This window comes from Oncorhynchus keta, chromosome 16, assembly GCF_023373465.1.
Source record: "Oncorhynchus keta strain PuntledgeMale-10-30-2019 chromosome 16, Oket_V2, whole genome shotgun sequence".
In the NCBI taxonomy this organism is placed as follows: Eukaryota; Metazoa; Chordata; class Actinopteri; order Salmoniformes; family Salmonidae; genus Oncorhynchus; species Oncorhynchus keta.
Genome location: NC_068436.1, coordinates 21619857 through 21639422, shown reverse-complemented (window position 1 = coordinate 21639422; position 19566 = coordinate 21619857). Strand labels below are relative to the sequence as shown.

At 46.2% G+C, this 19566-nt stretch overlaps 1 protein-coding gene across 39 annotated transcripts; it reads left to right on the top strand.

The window, feature by feature from the left end:
* Nucleotides 1–213: 213 nt before the first annotated feature.
* LOC118382457 (CD209 antigen-like) lies at nucleotides 214–18957 on the top strand. Of its 39 annotated transcripts, XR_008066106.1 has the most exons (9): nucleotides 214–1157; nucleotides 11047–11148; nucleotides 11413–11634; nucleotides 11849–11985; nucleotides 17349–17458; nucleotides 17729–17774; nucleotides 18075–18166; nucleotides 18291–18382; nucleotides 18472–18570. XR_008066106.1 is itself a non-coding variant. In XM_052465062.1 (7 exons), the coding sequence occupies exons 1-7, from the start codon at nucleotides 1076–1078 to the stop codon at nucleotides 18891–18893; spliced, it is 723 nt and encodes a 240-aa protein (XP_052321022.1). In that variant the 5' UTR covers nucleotides 214–1075; the 3' UTR covers nucleotides 18894–18932. The 39 variants fall into 39 exon arrangements, 19 of the variants coding, with proteins under 19 accessions (XP_052321022.1, XP_052321026.1, XP_052321023.1 ...); XR_008066112.1 differs by lacking the exons at nucleotides 17729–17774; nucleotides 18291–18382 and adding an exon at nucleotides 18870–18957 and having other exon boundaries at nucleotides 18121–18166; nucleotides 18472–18563; XR_008066113.1 differs by lacking the exons at nucleotides 17729–17774; nucleotides 18472–18570 and adding an exon at nucleotides 18870–18957 and having other exon boundaries at nucleotides 18121–18166.
* Nucleotides 18958–19566: the final 609 nt, after the last annotated feature.

Genomic DNA, 19566 nt, shown 5'->3' with positions numbered 1-19566 from the left:
ACTGTGGTAAACTAAACGAATATCAACTGTATATACAAACTAATCTTCACTGTGATAAACAAACATGGTTCTCAGAAAATAAGTCTGTGGTCACATGGTGATGGTTAGTGTCCTACTATTGGTTAGACAGTTTCCCCTTTAATGAGGTTGACTGTTAAAACTGTCTCTGACATTAGACTGAGTCACACAGAGACTTCAGCTGTGCGGCGAACAGACACAAACCTACAACTGAGATAACAGCAGACTTTACAACAGTAGAAGATACAACAGTAGAAGAGTGGAAGTTACAAGAGTAGAAGTTTCAAGAGTATAAGTTACAAGAGTAGAAGTTACAATAGTAGAAGTTACAAGAGTAGAAGTTACAACAGTAGAAGATACAACAGTAGAAGAGTGGAAGTTACAAGAGTAGAAGTTTCAAGAGTAGAAGTTACAAGAGTAGAAGTTACAACAGTAGAAGATACAACAGTAGAAGAGTAGAAGTTACAGGAGTAGAAGTTACAGGAGTAGAAGTTACAAGAGTAGAAGTTACAAGAGTAGAAGATACAACAGTAGAAGAGTAGAAGTTACAAGAGTAGAAGTTACAAGAGTAGAAGTTACAAGAGTAGAAGATACAACAGTAGAAGAGTAGAAGTTACAGGAGTAGAAGTTACAGGAGTAGAAGTTACAAGAGTAGAAGTTACAAGAGTAGAAGTTACAAGAGTAGAAGTTACAAGAGTAGAAGTTACAAGAGTAGAAGTTACAAGAGTAGAAGTTACAAGAGTAGAAGTTACAAGAGTAGAAGTTACAAGAGTAGAAGTTACAACAGTAGAAGATACAACAGTAGAAGAGTAGAAGTTACAGGAGTAGAAGTTTCAAGAGTAGAAGTTACAATAGTAGAAGTTACAAGAGTAGAAGTTACAAGAGTAGAAGTTACAAGAGTAGAAGTTACAAGAGTAGAAGTTACAAGAGTAGAAGATACAAGAGTAGAAGATACAAGAGTAGAAGATACAAGAGTAGAAGATACAACAGTAGAAGAGTAGAAGTTACAGGAGTAGAAGTTACGATTTGAAGACAAAGAACCTGATAAATAAATACCATGGATATTGACGATGATATATATGCCAATCAAAGACCCATTGTACCCCGCAGGAAGGATGGAGTTGGTGATCAACATTCAGGTAACAGTTTATCCTGTTATAGTGCTCAACACAGACACACACTTACACCCACACACACACACACACACACACACACACACACACACACACACACACACACACACACACACACACACACACACACACACACACACACACACACACACACACACACACACACACACACACACCCAACAAGCAAACTAAAATATAAGGGGTACCGGTACAGAGTCAATATGGAGACTATATACAGGGGGTACCGGTACAGAGTCAGTGTGGAGGCTATATACAGGGGGTACCAGTACAGAGTCAGTGTGGAGGCTATACACAGGGGGCACTGGTACAGAGTCAATGTGGAGGCTATATACAGGGGTACCGGTACAGAGTCAATATGGAGACTATATACAGGGGGTACCGGTACTGAGTCAGTGTGGAGGCTATATACAGGGGGTTACGGTACTGAGTCAGTGTGGAGGCTATATACAGGGGGGTACTAGTACAGAGTCAGTGTGTTGGCTATATATAGGGGGGGTACTAGTACAGAGTCAGTGTGTTGGCTATATATAGGGGGGTACTAGTACAGAGTCAGTGTGGAGGCTATATACAGGGGGCACCGGTACAGAGTCAGTGTGCAGGGGTACAGGCTATATAACATGTACATGTACTAGTACAGAGTCAGTGTGTTGGCTATACAAAGGGGGGGACTAGTACAGAGTCAGTTTTGTTGGCTATATGTGGGGGCCTTTTGGTCTTACTAGTACAGAGTCAGTGTGGAGGCTATATACAGGGGGACTCTGACAGAGTCAGTGTGCAGGGGTACAGGCTAGTTGAGGTAACAGGGTAGTGGGTTCGATCCCCGGGACCACCCATACGTAGAATGTATGCACACATGACTGTAACTAACAAAGCGTCTGATTTGCATTGTACAAAATCATTGTACAAAAGGGAGGGGGAGTGGGGGGTCAATGTAAATTGTCAGTTTTACGGCTTGGGGTAAAAGCTGTGGAGGAGCCTTTTGGTCTTAAACTTGTCGCTCCTCTACCCGTGTGGTTGCAGAGAAAACAGTCTATAACATTTGTGAGTCTCTGACAATGTTATGGTTCTGTAGCTCAGTTGGTAGAGCATTGCGCTTGTAACGCCAGGGTAGTGGGTTCGATCCCCGGGACCACCCATACGTAGAATGTATGCACACATGACTGTAAGTCGCTTTGGATAAAAGCGTCTGATAAATGGCATATATTATTATTATTATTATTATGGGCTTTCCTCTGACACCGCCTATTATATAGTTCCTGGATGGCAGGAAACTTGGCCCCAGTGATGTACTGGGCCTCTTTAGCGCCTTACGCTCAGATGCCGAGCAGTTGCAGTACCAGGCGGTGTCAGCAACCGGTCAGGATGCTCTCGATGGGGCAAAACCTGTAGGATCTGGGGACACTAAATCTTTTCAGTCTCGGAAGGGGGAAAAGGTTTTACATTTACATTACATTTAAGTCATTTAGCAGACGCTCTTATCCAGAGCGACTTACAAATTGATGCATTCACCTTATGACATCCAGTGGAACAGTCACTTTACAATAGTAAAGTAATGTTTTGTCTTCACAACTGCCTTGGTGTGTTTGGACCAAATCAAATCAAATGTATTTGTCACATACACATGGTTAGCAGATGTTAATGCGAGTGTAGCGAAACGCTTGTGCTTCTAGTTCCGACAATGCAGTAATAACCAACGAGTAATCTAACCTAACGATTCCAAAACTACTAAAAGTGTAAAGGGATAAAGAATATGTACATAAAGATATATGAATGAGTGATGGTACAGAACGGCATAGGCAAGATGCAGTAGATGGTATCGAGTACAGTATATACATATGAGATGAGTAATGTCGGGTATGTAAACATAAAGTAGCATAGTTTAAAGTGGCTAGTGATACATGTATTACATCAAGATGCAGTAGATGATATAGTACAGTATATACATATACATATGAGATGAGTAATGTAGGATATGTAAAAATTATGTTAAGTAGCATTGTTTAAAGTGGCTAGTGATATATTTTACGTCAATTTCCATCAATTCCCATTATTAAAGTGGCTGGAGTTGAGTCAGTGTGTTGGCAGCAGCCACTCAATGTTAGTGGTGGCTGTTTAACAGTCTGATGGCCTTGAGATAGAAGCTGTTTTTCAGTCTCTCTGTCCCTGCTTTGATGCATCTGTGCTGACCTCGCCTTCTGGATGATAGCGGGGTGAACAGGCAGTGGCTCGGGTGGTTGATGTCCTTGATGATCTTTATGGCCTTCCTGTAACATTGGGTGGTGTAGGTGTCCTGGAGGGCAGGTAGTTTGCCCCCAGTGATGCGTTGTGCAGACCTCACTACCCTCTGGAGAGCCATACGGTTGTGGGCGGAGCAGTTGCCGTACCAGGCGGTGATACAACCCGACAGGATGCTCTTGATTGTGCATCTGTAGAAGTTTGTGAGTGCTTTTGGTGACAAGCCAAATTTCTTCAGCCTCCTGAGGTTGAAGAGGCGCTGCTGCGCCTTCTTCACAACGCTGTCTGTGTGGATGGACCAATTCAGTTTTTTCAGTTTTTCCGTGATGTGTACGCCGAGGAATTTAAAACTTACTACACTCTCCACTGCTGTCCCGTCGATGTGGATAGGGGGGTGCTCCCTCTGCTATTTCCAGAAGTCCACAATCATCTCCTTTGTTTTGTTGACGTTGAGTGTGAGGTTATTTTCCTGACACCACACTCCGAGGGCCCTCACCTCTTCCCGTCTCATCGTTGTTGGTAATCAAGCCTACCACTGTAGTGTCGTCCGCAAACTTGATGATTGAGTTGGAGGCGTGCGTGGCCACGCAGTCGTGGGTGAACAGGGAGTACAGGAGAGGGCTCAGAACGCACCCTTGTGGGGCCCCAGTGTTTCAGATCAGCGGGATGGAGATGTTGTTACCTACCCTCACCACCTGGGGGCGGCCCGTCAGGAAGTCCAGTAACCAGTTACACAGGGCGGCGTCGAGACCCAGGGTCTCGAGCTTGATGACGAGTTTGGAGGGTACTATGGTGTTAAATGCTGAGCTGTAGTCGATGAACAGCATTCTCACATAGGTATTCCTCTTGTCCTGATGGGTTAGGGCAGTGTGCAGTGTGGTTGAGATTACGTCATCTGTGGACCTATTTGGGCGGTAAGCAAATTGGAGTGGGTCTTGGGTGTCAGGTAGGGTGGAGGTGATATGGTCCTTGACTAGTCTCTCAAAGCACTTCATGATGACGGAAGTGAGTGCTAGTCGTTTAGCTCAGTTACCTTAGCTTTCTTGGGAACAGGGACAATGGTGGCCCTCTTGAAGCAGGTGGGAACAACAGACTGGGATAAGGCTTGATTGAATATGTCCGTAAACACACCAGCCAGCTGGTCTGCGCATGCTCTGAGGATGCGGCTGGGTATGCCGTCTGGGCCTGCAGCCTTGCGAGGGTTAATCCGTTTAAATGTTTTACTCACGTCGGCTGCAGTGAAGGAGAGTCCGCAGGTTTTGGTTGCGGGTCGTGTCAGTGGCACTGTATTGTCCTCAAAGTGTGCAAAAAAGTTGTTTAGTCTGCCTGGGAGCAAGACATCCTGGTCCGTGACGGGGCTAGTTTTCTTTTTCTAATCCGTGATTGACTGTAGACCCTGCCACATACCTCGTGTCTGAGCCGTTGAATTGTGACTCTACTTTGTCTCTATACTGACGCTTAGCTTGTTTGATTGCCGTGCGGAGGGAATAGCTACACTGTTTGTATTCGGTCATGTTTCCGGTCACCTTGCCCTGGTTAAAAGCAGTGGTTTGCGCTTTCAGTTTCACGCGAATGCTGCCGTCAATCCACGGTTTCTGGTTTTTAATCGTTGCTATGGGAACGACATTGTCAATGCACTTTCTAATGAACTGCCTCACCGAATCAGCGTATTCGTCAATGTTGTTGTTTGAAGCAATGCGGAACACAGTCCACGTGATGGAAGCAGTCTTGAAGCGTGGAATCAGATTGGTCGGACCAGCGTTGAACAGACCTGAGCCCGGGAGCTTCTTGTTTTAGTTTCTGGCTGTAGGCTGGAAGCAACAAAATGGAGTCGTGGTCAGCTTTTCCGAAAGGGGGGCGGGGCAGGGCCTTATATGCGTTGCGGAAGTTAGAATAACAATGATCCAAGGTTTAACCAGCCCTGGTTGCGCAATCGATATGCTGATACAATTTAGGGAGTCTTGTTTTCAGTCTTGATTAGCCTGTGTTAAAATCCCCAGCTAAAATGAATGCAGCCTCAGCATATGTGGTTTCCAGTTTGCAAAGAGTCAAATAAGGTTTGTTCAGTGCCATCGATGTGTCTGCTTGGGGGAATATATACGGCTGTGATTATAATCGAAGAGAATTCCCTTGGTAGATAATGCGGTCGACATTTGATTGTGAGGAATTCTATGTCAGTTGAACAGAAGGACTTGAGTTCCTGTATGTTGTTGTAATCACACCACGTCTCATTAATCATAAGGCATACGCCCCGCCCCTCTTCTTTCAGGAAGATGTTTGTTTCTGTCGGCGTGAAGAAACCAGCTGGCTGCACCGATTCCATTAGCGTCTCTCGAGTGAGCCATGTTTCCGTGAAGCAAAGAACGTTAGTCTCTTATCTCTCTCTGGAATGCTACCCTTGCTCGGATTTCACCAACCTTGTTGTCAAGAGACTGGACATTGGCGAGTAGTACGCTAGGGAGTGGTGCGCGATGTGCCCGTCTCCGAAGCCTGACCAGAAGACCGCTTTGTTTGCCTCTTTTACGACGTCGTTGGTTTGGGTCGCAGGCTGGGATCCATTACGTTGTCCTGGTTGGAAGGCAGAACACAGGATCTTCTTCGCGAAAGTCATATTCCTGGGTGTACTGATGGTGAGTTGACGTTGCTCTTATATTCAGTAGTTCTTCCCAACTGTATGTAATGAAACCTAAGATTGCCTCGGGTATCAATGTAAGAAATAACACGTAAAAAAAACAAAATACTGCATAGTTTCCTCGGAACGCGAAGCGAGGCGGCCATCTCAGTCGGCGCCGGAAGTAGGTTACCATGATAGTTCGTTGGTGATCTGGACACCAAGGAACTTGAAACTCTCGACCCGCTCCACTACAGCCTCATTGATGTTAATGTGGGCCTGTTAAGCTCGCTTTTTCCTGTAGTCCACAATCAGCTCCTTTATTTTGCTCACATTGAGGGAGAGGTTGTTGCCCTGCCACCACACCGGCAGTTCTCTGACCTCCTCCCTATAGGCCGTCTTAACGTTTTCTGTGATCAAGCCTACCAATGTTGTGTCGTCAGCAAACTTAATGATGGCGTTGGAGTCATGTTTGGCCATGCAGTCGTGTGTGAACAGGGAATACAGGAGGGGACTAAGTACACACCCCTGAGGGGCCCCAGTGTTGAGGATCAGCGTGGCAGACGTTTTGTTGCCTACTCCTACCACCTGGGGGAGGAGCGGGGGGCGTCAGGAAGTCCAGGATCCAGTTAAAGAGGGAGGTGTTTAGTACAAAAGTCCTTAGCTTAGTCATGAGCTTCGTGGGTTCTATACTGATCTGTAGTCAATGAACAACATTCTCACATACAGTGGGGAGAACAAGTATTTGAAACACTGCCGATATTGCAGGTTTTCCTACTTACAAAGCATGTAGAGGTCTGTCATTTTGTATCATCATGTATCACTTCAACTGTGAGAGACGGAATCTAAAACAAAAATCCAGAAAATCACATTGTATGATTTTTAAGTAATTCATTTTGCCTCGGTGGCGATCTGTTTGTCGTCGATACCTGGAGGTGGTATTGAGACTCTCTTCCAGGTGCAATGACAGCGGCGGACAAACATTTATGCCGACCTTTTTCCTCTCTGCTCCGTGAAGAGAGGGGCTGATAACCTGGGAACACTCAAAGGGCGAGAGACACGTGGCAGAGCGAACATATTTCGACCCACACTAGTTGCTGACTGCAGGTGGTGGGGTTGGCTGAGACCAGGCAACAAAGAGTCGTCTCCAGGCCTTGGTTGGCTTGCTCCAACTGGCCGTTGGACTTGGGGTGGCCTCGGAGGACAGGTTGGCCGACAACCCAATGAGTGTGCGGAATGCCTTCCAGAACCGGGGGGAGAACTGAGGTCTCCGGTTGTAGACCATGTCCACTGGGAGTCCATGGATCTGGAAGATGTGCTGCATCATGAGGAGAGAACTGAGGTCTCCGGTTGTAGACCATGTCCACTGGGAGTCCATGGATCTGGAAGATGTGCTGCACCATGAGCTGTGCCATCTCTTTGACAGAGGGTAGCTTGGGGAGAGGAATGAAGTGGGCGGCTTTGGAAAACCGGTATTGTCAGGATGGCGGTGAGACGGCCATCAGACGGGGGGAAACCCGTAACAAAGTCCAGGGATATGTGAGTCCAGGGACGGTGCGGAACAGGCAGTGGTTGAAGGAGACCAGCCGGAGCTTTCCGGGGGGGTCTTGTTCTGTGCACAGATCGTGCATGAAGCGAAGAACGCCGACAGTCATGAACCATGGTAGGCCACCAAAAGCATTGCCGCAGTGTCCAACGGGAGCCCAGGCGGCAGGCAATCTTGGAGGAGTGGGCCCACTCCAGGACCGAGGATCAGATATCGTCAGGAACAAGCATCCGGTTATAAGGCTCCCCCCAAGGGTTTGACTGGGAATGCTGCGCCTCACGAACATGCTTCCCTATTCACCAGGTGTGTGCCATCGCCAGGCATGAGGTGGGAAGCATGGTCTCCGTATCCGGGGGTGTAGCCGCAGGGCTATAGCAGTGTGACAGCGCATTCGGCTTACGACTTAACATTCTTGGATCCTGGTCGGTATGAGAAGGAGTTGTTAAACCGAATGAAAATCAGGGTCCACCTAGCTTGCCTGGAATTGAGACGCTTGGCAGAGATTTTCCAGGCTCTTGTGAACGGATGTTCCGCTCAGCTCCACTCCTCCAATGACATCTTCACTGCGATTCCCCACATTGTAGTTTCTCTGCGTTGCGTTGAGGCAATGGGAGAAGGCAGCACAACTTCAGGTCCAGGGCAGAACGCTGGTACATGACAGCCCGACATCCGAAGCACCGGCCTCCACAAAGAACTGGCGGGACGGGTCAGGATGAACCAAGATGGGTGGTGTGGTGAAACGGTGCTTGAGATCTCGGGAACGTCCCAGTCAGCAGCTGGGGACCATGCGAACAGAACCTTGGGAGAGGTGCGTACAGACAGGGTGGAAGCCAGGGTGCTGTAACCCCGGATAAAGCAGCAATAGACGTTGGTGAATTCCAGGATACGCTGCAGTTGCACTCTGGACGTAGGCATGGGCCAATGCACCACCGCTCTCACCTTCCCGGGATCCATCTGTTCACTCCCTGAGGCGATGAGGCGATGATGTAACCCTGGATGGGGATGGTGGAGCGATGGAATTCGCACTTCTCTGCTTTCAGAACAAGCTGGTTCGCCAGGAAGCGTTGGAGGACCTGACAGACATGGAGCACGTTCTCTTGGGCTGAGCGGTAGAAAATTAGGATGTCGTCTACATAGACGAAGACAAACCGGTTCAACATGTCGCGGAGAACATAATTTACCAGAGCCTGGAACACAGCAGGGGCATTGGTGAGGCCAAATGGCATGACCAGATACTCATAGTGACCACTGGCTGTTTTGAAGACAGTCATCTCATCTCCTTCCCCTATCCACACCAGGTGGTAGGCATTCCGTAGGTCCAGCTTGGAGAATACAGTGGCCCCCTGGAGCGGTTTGAAGGTTGAGGAGATGAGTGGTAGTGGGTAGTGGTTCTTCACCGTGATGTTGTTGAGGCCCCGGTAGTCATTGCACGGGCGCAGGGTTCTTCTTTGTGGAGAAGAAGGACAAAGCCCTGCAACGGTGCATTGCATTCTCCGGCGGGGGAGGCAGGAGGACGGATGAACACTGCAACTAGGGAGTCCTCATAGCCTTGATAGCCAGACCTGACAGAGAGTACAGTTGTCCCAGGGGCGGAGTTGTGCCTGAGAGAAGGTCCATCTCGCAGTCATAGGGTTGAGGCGGTGGATGTGAAGGGGCCCGGGCTCTACTGAACACCTCCAGGAGGTCCTGGTCCTCCACAGGAATGGCGGAGGACCAGGGAACCTTCCAATCACCCAGGAAGATGTCTCGGGGCAGGCTGGGCTGACTAAAGGCATTGAGTACTGGCACCAGCAGACCAGTCAATAAGGGGATTGTGTCACTGGAGCCAAGAGAATCCCAATACCACAGGAACCTGAAAATATTTAATAAGCAGGAATTGCATCATCTTGCTGTGGTTCCCTGACACACATAGGCTGATGGGTTGGTGGGTGACCCAGCCTATAGAGCCCCCGTCCAGTGCTCTTATCGTTCATGGAAATGGTGGTGAGTGGGGATGCACAGCTCAGACAGCAGGTTAACATCCATAAAGCTCTCATCGACCCCAGAGTTAATGAGCACCTAGAGAGATTTCGACCATTTCCCCCAAAAGCAAGATGGCATGAAAAGGAGTGTGAGTAAGGTGAGGATAAAAGTTCTCTGCATGGCCCACTATAGTACTCACTCCTATCAGTGAGACTGATATTTTAGTGGACAGGAGGACACGAAATGACCAGTAGTCCCACAATACAGGCAACTCTTCATGTAAAACCTGCATAGCTGTTCGGTTGAGGACAGCCTAGGGCTGCCACGTTGCATTGGCACAGGAAGAGATGAATTGGCAGACTTCGGAGACTCTCGGGGGGAACTCGAGTAGCTTCGGGTTCTCTCGGCAGTGGAGCCTTCGGGGACTTCCGGGATGTCTCGGAGGCAAGGTGGAAGACTTGGGCGGACGAGTGAAATCGAACCTCTTTTCCTTCCTAAGTTCCCGTAGTCGCCCTGATCCGAATGGTCAAGGTGATGAGCGAGTCGAGATCCGTCGGTAGTTCCCGTAGTCGCCCTGATCCGAATGGTCAAGGTGATGAGCGAGTCGAGATCCGTCGGTAGTTCCCGGGCTACAAGCTCGTCCTTTACTTCCTTCGATACTCCATTCTGTTGAACATGTCGAACAATGTTTTCCGGGTTCTTGGCAATCTCAGCCACCAACGTGAGAAAATCCACTGCGTAGTCTGCCACATTACAGGAGTAATCCGTGATCAGCAACGTATCAAACGTCTGGTCATGGCGTTCTGCCAGGGTATGGGGTCCCTCCATCCTTGCAGAGAGACAGCATTGTGGAGCTGGTCTGAGTCAGTCATGGCCAGATTGTATTATTATTTTTCAGGGAAGACCCAGATGCAGACAATGTTTAAATTTATGTATAAGTTTATTATTAGAACAGGGGACAGGCAGTCTCAGGGTCAGGGCAATAAAAGAAGACAATAATCCAGGGTGGTGTGACAAGCTACAGAAACGGCAGGTAGGCTCAGGGTCAGGTCAGGTGGAACGGTCAAAACCCGGGAAAACTAGAAAAGAGTAACTAGAAACAGACAGGCTTGACGAATAAAACGAACTGGCATAAGACAAACAGAGAACGCAGGTATAAATACACTGGGGATAATGGGGTCAACGGGCTACACCTGGAGGGGGGTGGAGACAAGCACAAAGACCGGTGAAACAGATTCCGGTGTGACAAGCATATAATAGCAAATAACTCATTTTGGGTGCCTGAACTCTGCACTATGTTTAAGCCAATATTCTGTAAGAAGTTCTGGAAGTCAAGCAGTAGAACACGTGAGGTTCTGGAACTCAGTTCTGGTGTTCTGTCCCTTGTCAATCTTGTGTATTTCCCTCAGTGATTCAAACAGAAAATTGACACAAAAATCGATACAAATACAACTCTGATAAAGAGCATGTTCTTGTGGTAATGATTTGTTCATTTGTTTGTCCATCACTTTGTTCTTCAGTGTCTTGTCAGTGGTGGAAGAGATACTCTGGAGCTGCTGCAGTGTGTCTGGGGCTGCTGTGTGTTCTCCTACTGGCTGGGATCATAGGCCTGTTTCTCTACCGTGAGTTTGATATGTTCTCACTCAAACATTCTTCATCATCAGTGGTGTAATGACCAGAGATCATTTACATTCCAGTCAATTCAATTCAGAACGGACACCGAATTCCAATTCCACATTTTCCTCATTGAAAAGCATTGAAGAGAATTGAAATTCAATTAGAATTCCAGTTTACTTCCTGAATTGAAATGCAACTGACCCCAAGCCTGGTCATGTCTGATTAACATTTCCACTGTTACCTTGTTCATTGGTCGTATTATTTCACAGAGAGAAACCAATTGACCAGTTTCAACACCCTGACTGAAGAGAGGGACCAGCTACAGACCAGTTACAACATCCTGACCAAAGAGAGAGACCAGCTACAGACAAACTACAACACCCTGACCAAAGATGGAGACCAGTTACAGACTAGCAACAACACCCTGATCAAAGAGAGAGACCAGCTTCAGAAAGAGATAGAACGTCTGAAACATTCTTTAGTTGAGAAAGGTGAGTCAAATTGTCTAATGACTGTTCTGTTTGACAGTCTCTGTATCAGTTCACATGCCAGGAAATTCAACTTTAATTAAATACAAAATGTGAGAAAAAATTTATGACGTCCAAACTGTCCATTAGTTAGTGTCCTGTCTTCCTTGAGTGTTTGCTTGATACTTAATTCAATGTTGTATTAAAGTGACTAAAGCAGGAAATGTTCAACTTATAGTGTGTCCGCAAGGATGGAAGAAGCTTGGTAGCAGTTGTTACTACGTCTCTACTGAGAAAAAATCCTGGCAGGAGAGCAGACAGGACTGCAGAGATAGAGGAGCACACCTGGTGGTCATCAAGAGCCAAGAACAACAGGTGTGTGTGTGCGTGTGTGAGAGAGACTAAGCCCACCCTCTTCAACATATATCATTGAGTTGGCACTAGAACAGTCTGCAGAACTGAAAGACAGACAGACAGACAGACAGACAGACAGACAGACAGACAGACAGACAGACAGACAGACAGACAGACAGACAGACAGAGTGAGAAAGAAAGAGACGAGTAGAAAGAGAGAAATTTGGAACTCACTAAACAAACAACAAAACAAGGAGTTATCTATCCATAATGGAGATGTCTGAGTAAACCACTTCTCCAATCTGTTTATAACGAAGAACAAATACAAAAAACTACGAAGAACAAACAGCAAAAACATACATGAGTCTATCTCTTTTAGATTTTTAATTTGTTTATACCTTCCGGTAACCTGCGATACGTGATATGTGATACGTGATATGTGATACGGAATCGCTATTATTTTAAATTTTTAGAACACACTAAAGAACCTCCAGAAGCTAACCAGCTAACTAGCTACAAGCTATTTAGTCATTGTTAGTTTTTTAAACCTGGATAACACTCGCCAGTCCAGCTTCCCTGCCCATCCACCGCTGCCCCCTGATCACTTGGCTACATAGCTGATGCACGCTGGACTGTCCATTAATCACGGTACTCCATTCTGCTTGTTTATGTTTTATCTGTCGGCCCCGTTGCCTAGTCAACGCCATTTTACCTGCTGTTGTTGTGCTAGCTGATTAGCTGTTGTTGTCTCACCTACTGTTTTAGCTAGCTCTCCCAATTCAACACCTGTGATTACTGTATGCCTCGCTGTATGTCTCTCTCAAATGTCAATATGCCTTGTATACTGTTGCTCAGGTTAGTTATCATTGTTTTAGTTTACAATGGAGCCCCTAGTTCCACTCTTCATACCCCTGATACCTCCGTTGTCCCACCTCCCACACATGCGGTGACCTCACCCATTACAACCAGCATGTCCAGAGATACAACCTCTCTCATCATCACCCAGTGCCTGGGCTTACCTCCGCTGTACCCGCACCCCACCATACCCCTGTCTGCGCATTATGCCCTGAATATATTCTACCATGCCCAGAAACCTGCTCCTCTTATTCTCTGTCCCCAACGCTCTAGGCGACCAGTTTTGATAGCCTTTAGCCGCACCCTCATACTACTCCTTCTCTGTTCCGCGGGTGATGTGGAGGTAAACCCAGGCCCTGCATGTCCCCAGGCACCCTCATTTGTTGACTTCTGTGATCGAAAAAGCCTTGGTTTCATGCATGTCAACATCAGAAGCCTCCTCCCTAAGTTTGTTTTACTCACTGCTCTAGCACACTCTGCAAACCCTGATGTCCTTGCCATGTCTGAATCCTGGCTCAGGAAGGCCACCAAAAATTCTGAGATTTGCAGTCTACTGCAGAGATAGCCTGCAAAGTAATGTCATACTTTCCAGGTCCATACCCAAACAGTTCGAACTACTAATTTAGAAAATTACTCTCTCCAGAAATAAGTCTCTCACTGTTGCCGCCTGCTACCGACCCCCCTCAGCTCCCAGCTGTGCCCTGGACACCATTTGTGAATTGATTGCCCCCCATCTAGCTTCAGAGTTTGTTCTGTTAGGTGACCTAAACTGGGATATGCTTAACACCCCGGCAGTCCTACAATCTAAGCTAGATGCCCTCAATCTCACACAAATCATCAAGGAACCCACCAGGTACAACCCTAACTCTGTAAGCAAGGGCACCCTCATAGACGTCATCCTGACCAACTGGCCCTCCAAATACACCTCCGCTGTCTTCAAGCAGGATCTCAGCGATCACTGCCTCATTGCCTGTATCCGCTACGGTGCCGCAGTCAAACGACCACCCCTCATCACTGTCAAACGCTCCCTAAAACACTTCTGTGAGCAGGCCTTTCTAATCGACCTGGCCCGGGTATCCTGGAAGGACATTGACCTCATCCCGTCAGTTGAGGATGCCTGGTCATTCTTTAAGAGTAACATCCTCACCATTTTAGATAAGCATGCTCTGTTCAAAAAATGCAGAACTAAGAACAGATACAGCCCTTGGTTCACTCCAGACCTGACTGCCCTCGACCAGCAAAAAAACATCCTGTGGCGGACTGCAATAGCATCGAATAGTCCCGCAATATGAAACTGTTCAGGGAAGTCAGGAACCAATACACGCAGTCAGTCAGGAAAGCAAAGGCCAGCTTCTTCAGGCAGAAGTTTGCATCCTGTAGCTCCAACTCCAAAAAGTTCTGGGACACTGTGAAGTCCATGGAGAACAAGAGCACCTCCTCCCAGCTGCCCACTGCACTGAGGCTAGGTAACACGGTCACCATCGATAAATCCATGATTATCGAAAACTTCCACAAGCATTTCTCAACGGCTGGCCATGCCTTCCGCCTGGCTACTCCTACCTCGGCCAACAGCTCCGCCCCCCCCGAAACTCCTCGCCCAAGCCTCTCCAGGTTCTCCTTTACCCAAATCCAGATAGCAGATGTTCTGAAAGAGCTGCAAAACCTGGACCCGTATAAATCAGCTGGGCTTTTGACAATCTGGACCCTCTATTTCTGAAACTATCCGCCGCCATTGTCGCAACCCCTATTACCAGCCTGTTCAACCTCTCTTTCATATCGTCGGAGATCCCCAAGGATTGGAAAGCTGCCGCAGTCATCCCCCTCTTCAAAGGGGGAGACACCCTGGACCCAAACTGTTACAGACCTATATCCATTCTGCCCTGCATATCTAAGGTCTTCGAAAGCCAAGTCAACAAACAGGTCACTGACCATCTCGAATCCCACCGTACCTTCTCCGCTGTGCAATCTGGTTTCCGAGCCGGTCACGGGTGCACCTCAGCCACACTCAAGGTACTAAACGATATCATAACCGCCATCGATAAAAGACAGTACTGTGCAGCCGTCTTCATCGACCTTGCCAAGGGTTTCGACTCTGTCAATCACCATATTCTTATCGGCAGACTCAGTAGCCTCGGTTTTTCGGATGACTGCCTTGCCTGGTTCACCAATTACTTTGCAGACAGAGTTCAGTGTGTCAAATCGGAGGGCATGCTGTCCGGTCCTCTGGCAGTCTCTATGGGGGTGCCACAGGGTTCAATTCTCGGGCCGACTCTTTTCTCTGTATATATCAATGATGTTGCTCTTGCTGCGGGCGATTCCCTGATCCACCTCAACGCAGACGACACAATTCTATATACTTTCGGCCGGTCATTGGACACTGTGCTATCTAACCTCCAAACGAGCTTCAATGCCATACAACACTCCTTCCGTGGCCTCCAACTGCTCTTAAACGCTAGTAAAACCAAATGCATGCTTTTCAACCGATCGCTGCCTGCGCCCGCATGCCCTACTAGCATCACCACCCTGGATGGTTCCGACCTTGAATATGTGGACAACTATAAGTACCTAGGTGTCTGGCTAGACTGCAAACTCTCCTTCCAGACTCATATCAAACATCTCCAATCGAAAATCAAATCAAGAGTCGGCTTTCTATTCCGCAACAAAGCCTCCTTCACTCACGCTGCCAAGCTTACCCTAGTAAAACTGACTATCCTACCGATCCTCGACTTCGGCGATGTCATCTACAAAATTGCTTCCAACACTCTACTCAGCAAACTGGATGCAGTCTATCACAGTGCCATCCGTTTTGTCACTAAAGCACCTTATACTACCCACCACTGCGACTTGTATGCTCTAGTCGGCTGGCCCTCGCTACATATTCGTCGCCAGACCCACTGGCTCCAGGTCATCTACAAGGCCATGCTAGGTAAAGCTCCACCTTATCTCAGTTCACTGGTCACGATGGCAACACCCATCCGCAGCACGCGCTCCAGCAGGTGTATCTCACTGATCATCCCTAAAGCCAACACCTCATTCGGCCGCCTTTCGTTCCAGTACTCTGCTGCCTGTGACTGGAACGAATTGCAAAAATCGCTGAAGTTGGAGACTTTTATCTCCCTCACCAACTTCAAACATCAGCTATCTGAGCAGCTAACCGATCACTGCAGCTGTACATAATCTATTGATAAATAGCACACCCATTTTCACCTACCTCATCCCCACAGTTTTTATTTATTTACTTTTCTGCTCTTTTGCACACCAATATCTCTCTACCTGTACATGACCATCTGATCACTTATCACTCCAGTGTTAATCTGCAAAATTGTAATTATTCACCTACCTCCTCATGCCTTTTGCACACAATGTATATAGACTCCCCTTTTTTTCTACTGTGTTATTGACTTGTTAATTGTTTACTCCATGTGTAACTCTGTGTTGTCTGTTCACACTGCTATGCTTTATCTTGGCCAGGTAGCAGTTGCAAATGAGAACTTGTTCTCAACTAGCCTACCTGGTTAAATAAAGGTGAAATAAAAATATAAAATAAAAATAATAATCTTAGAATCAACTATTAAAGACTTCCAGATCCCACTGGACTCAACAACCCACTGGATTCTCTAATTACATTAAACACTACCTGAACCCACTGGATTCTCCAATTACATTAAACACTACCTGAACCCACTGGATTCTCTAATTACATTAAATGCTACCTGAACCCACTGGATTCTCTAATTACATTAAACACTACCTGAACCCACTGGATTCTCTAATTACATTAAACACTACCTGAACCCACTGGATTCTCTAATTACATTGAATGAACTACAGGACAAAATACAATCCAACCCAAAAGGGCCTGTGGGGTTGATGGTATCCTCAATGAAATGATCAAATATACAGACAACAAATTCCAATTGGCTATTCTTAAACTCTTTAACATCATCCTTAGCTCTGGCATCTTCCCCAATATTTGAAATCAAGGACCAATAATATCCTCAATGAAATTATTAAACAGACAGACCAAATTTGGTTTTACTTATTTATTTGGTTTTTAAATTTAATTTACTTAAATTCATTAACATCAACCTCAGATGGGGTGGGACAGGGATGCAGCTTAAGCCCCACCCTCTTCAATATATATATCAACTAATTGGCGAGGGCACTAGAACAGTCTGCAGCACCCGGCCTCACACTACTAGAATCTGAAGTCAAATGTCTACTGTTTGCTGATGATCTGGAGCTCCTGTCCCTAACAAAGCAGGGCCATCAGCAGCATCTTCTGCACAGATTCTGTCAAACCTGGGCCCTGACCTGGGCCCTGACCTGGGCCCTGACCTGGGCCCTGACCTGGGCCCTTTATTTCACTTTTGTTTATTATCTATTTCACTTGATTTGGCAATGTTAGCATATGTTTCAATAAAACCCTTAAATTGAAATTTAATTGAAATTTGGGGAGAGGGAAAGAGAGAGATAGAAAGCAGTAATGGCTATGTTTTAACAATGTTGTATCTCTCCCACAACTACAGACATTAGTCAACTGGTTATGTGGGGTAAAGAACTATGTCTGGATTGGTCTGACTGACTCTGTTTCTGAGGGGACCTGGAAATGGGTGGACGACACACCACTGACCACAAAGTAAGACATTAATGAATTCTGTGTCACTATGACATCACTGTCTGGAGAAGTAGGTTCAGAATGGACAGTCTGATTCTGTGTGTTGTTTATTCTACAGGTATTGGAACAGTGGACAGTCTGATTCTGTGTTGTTTCTTCTACAGGTATTGGAACAGTGGACAGTCTGATTCTGTGTTGTTTCTTCTACAGGTATTGGAACAGTGGACACCCTGATTCTCCTACAGGTATTGGAACAGTGGACAGTCTGATTCTGTGTTGTTTCTTCTACAGGTATTGGAACAGTGGACAGCCTGATTCTGTGTTGTTTCTTCTACAGGTATTGGAACAGTGGACAGCTGATTCTGTGTTGTTTCTTCTACAGGTATTGGAACAGTGGACAGATTCTGTGTTGTTTCTTCTACAGGTTTGGAACAGTGGACAGCCTGATTCTGTGTTGTTTCTTCTACAGGTATTGGAACAGTGGACAGCCTGATTCTGTGTTGTTTCTTCTACAGTTTATTCTACAGGTATTCTGTGTTGTTTCTTCTAGGTAAACAGTGGACAGCCTGATTCTGTGTTTCTTTCTTCTACAGGTATTGGAACAGTGGACAGCCTGATTCTGTGTTGTTTCTTCTAGGTATTGGAACAGTGGACAGCCTGATTCTGTGTTGTTTCTTCTACAGGTATTGGAACAGTGGACAGCCTGATTCTGTGTTGTTTCTTCTACAGGTATTGGAACAGTGGACAGATTTGGAACAGTGGACAGCCTGATTCTGTGTTGTTTCTTCTACAGGTATTGGAACAGTGGACAGCCTGATTCTGTGTTTTCTTCTACAGTTTCTTGATTCTACAGGTATTGGAACAGTGGACAGCCTGATTCTGTGTTGTTTCTTCTACAGGTATTGGAACAGTGGACAGCCTGATTCTGTGTTGTTTCTTCTACAGGTATTGGAACAGTGGACAGCCTGATTCTGTGTGTTTCTTCTACAGTTTGGAACAGTGGACAGCCTGATTCTGTGTTGTTTCTTCTACAGGTATTGGAACAGTGGACAGCCTGATTCTGTGTTGTTTCTTCTACAGGTATTGGAACAGTGGACAGCCTGATTCTGTGTTGTTTCTTCTACAGGTATTGGAACAGTGGACAGCCTGATTCTGTGTTGTTTCTTCTGGTATTGGAACAGTGGACAGCCTGATTTCTTCTACAGGTATTGGAACAGTGGACAGCCTGATTCTGTGTTGTTTCTTCTCCAGGTATTGGAACAGTGGACAGCCTGATTCTGTGTTGTTTAACAGGTATTGGAACAGTGGACAGCCTGATTCTGTGTTGTTTCTTCTACAGGTATTGGAACAGTGGACAGCCTGATTCTGTGTTGTTTCTTCTACAGATTCTGTGTTGTTTGGAACAGTGGACAGCCTGATTCTGTGTCTACAGGTATTGGAACAGTGGACAGCCTGATTCTGTGTTGTTTCTTCTACAGGTATTGGAACAGTGGACAGCCTGATTCTGTGTTGTTTCTTCTGGTATTGGAACAGTGAGCCTACATGGTGGAGCTGAGAACTGTGTGTATTTCTACTCCTGGTCATCAGACACAGGAGAATGGTGGGACTATTACTGTTACTATAAATTCAGATGGATCTGTGAGAAATAGGATTCATCCTCGGTACTCTCTGAACTGCTCAATAAGATTATGCTCAGTACTGTCAATCGTAAACTATTTTCTGCTTATTCAATTTACCTTGTCAAGAACATACAATATATAACAAGACAAATGTAGAATACATTATAATAAAACTATATGCAATAACAACACAATGACTTGATAAGAGAAGGACTGTTCTGTCTGTTGTTGAGGAAATTCACCACGAAGGACTCAAATTCAAAGGAAATCAATATTTATTATCACAGTCACAGAGGTTCACTGACTCAATACAATCCTGATATACATGTTTATTATTATTACTTTTTACTTTAGTCTACTTGCTAAATATTTTTTCTTAACTCTTCCCGAACTGCACTGTTGGTTAAGGGCTTGTAAGTCATAATTTCACTGTAAAGTCTACACTTGTTGTATTCGGCGCTCGTGACAAATAAAGATTGATTTGATTTGAGACCCTTTATACTGCGACAC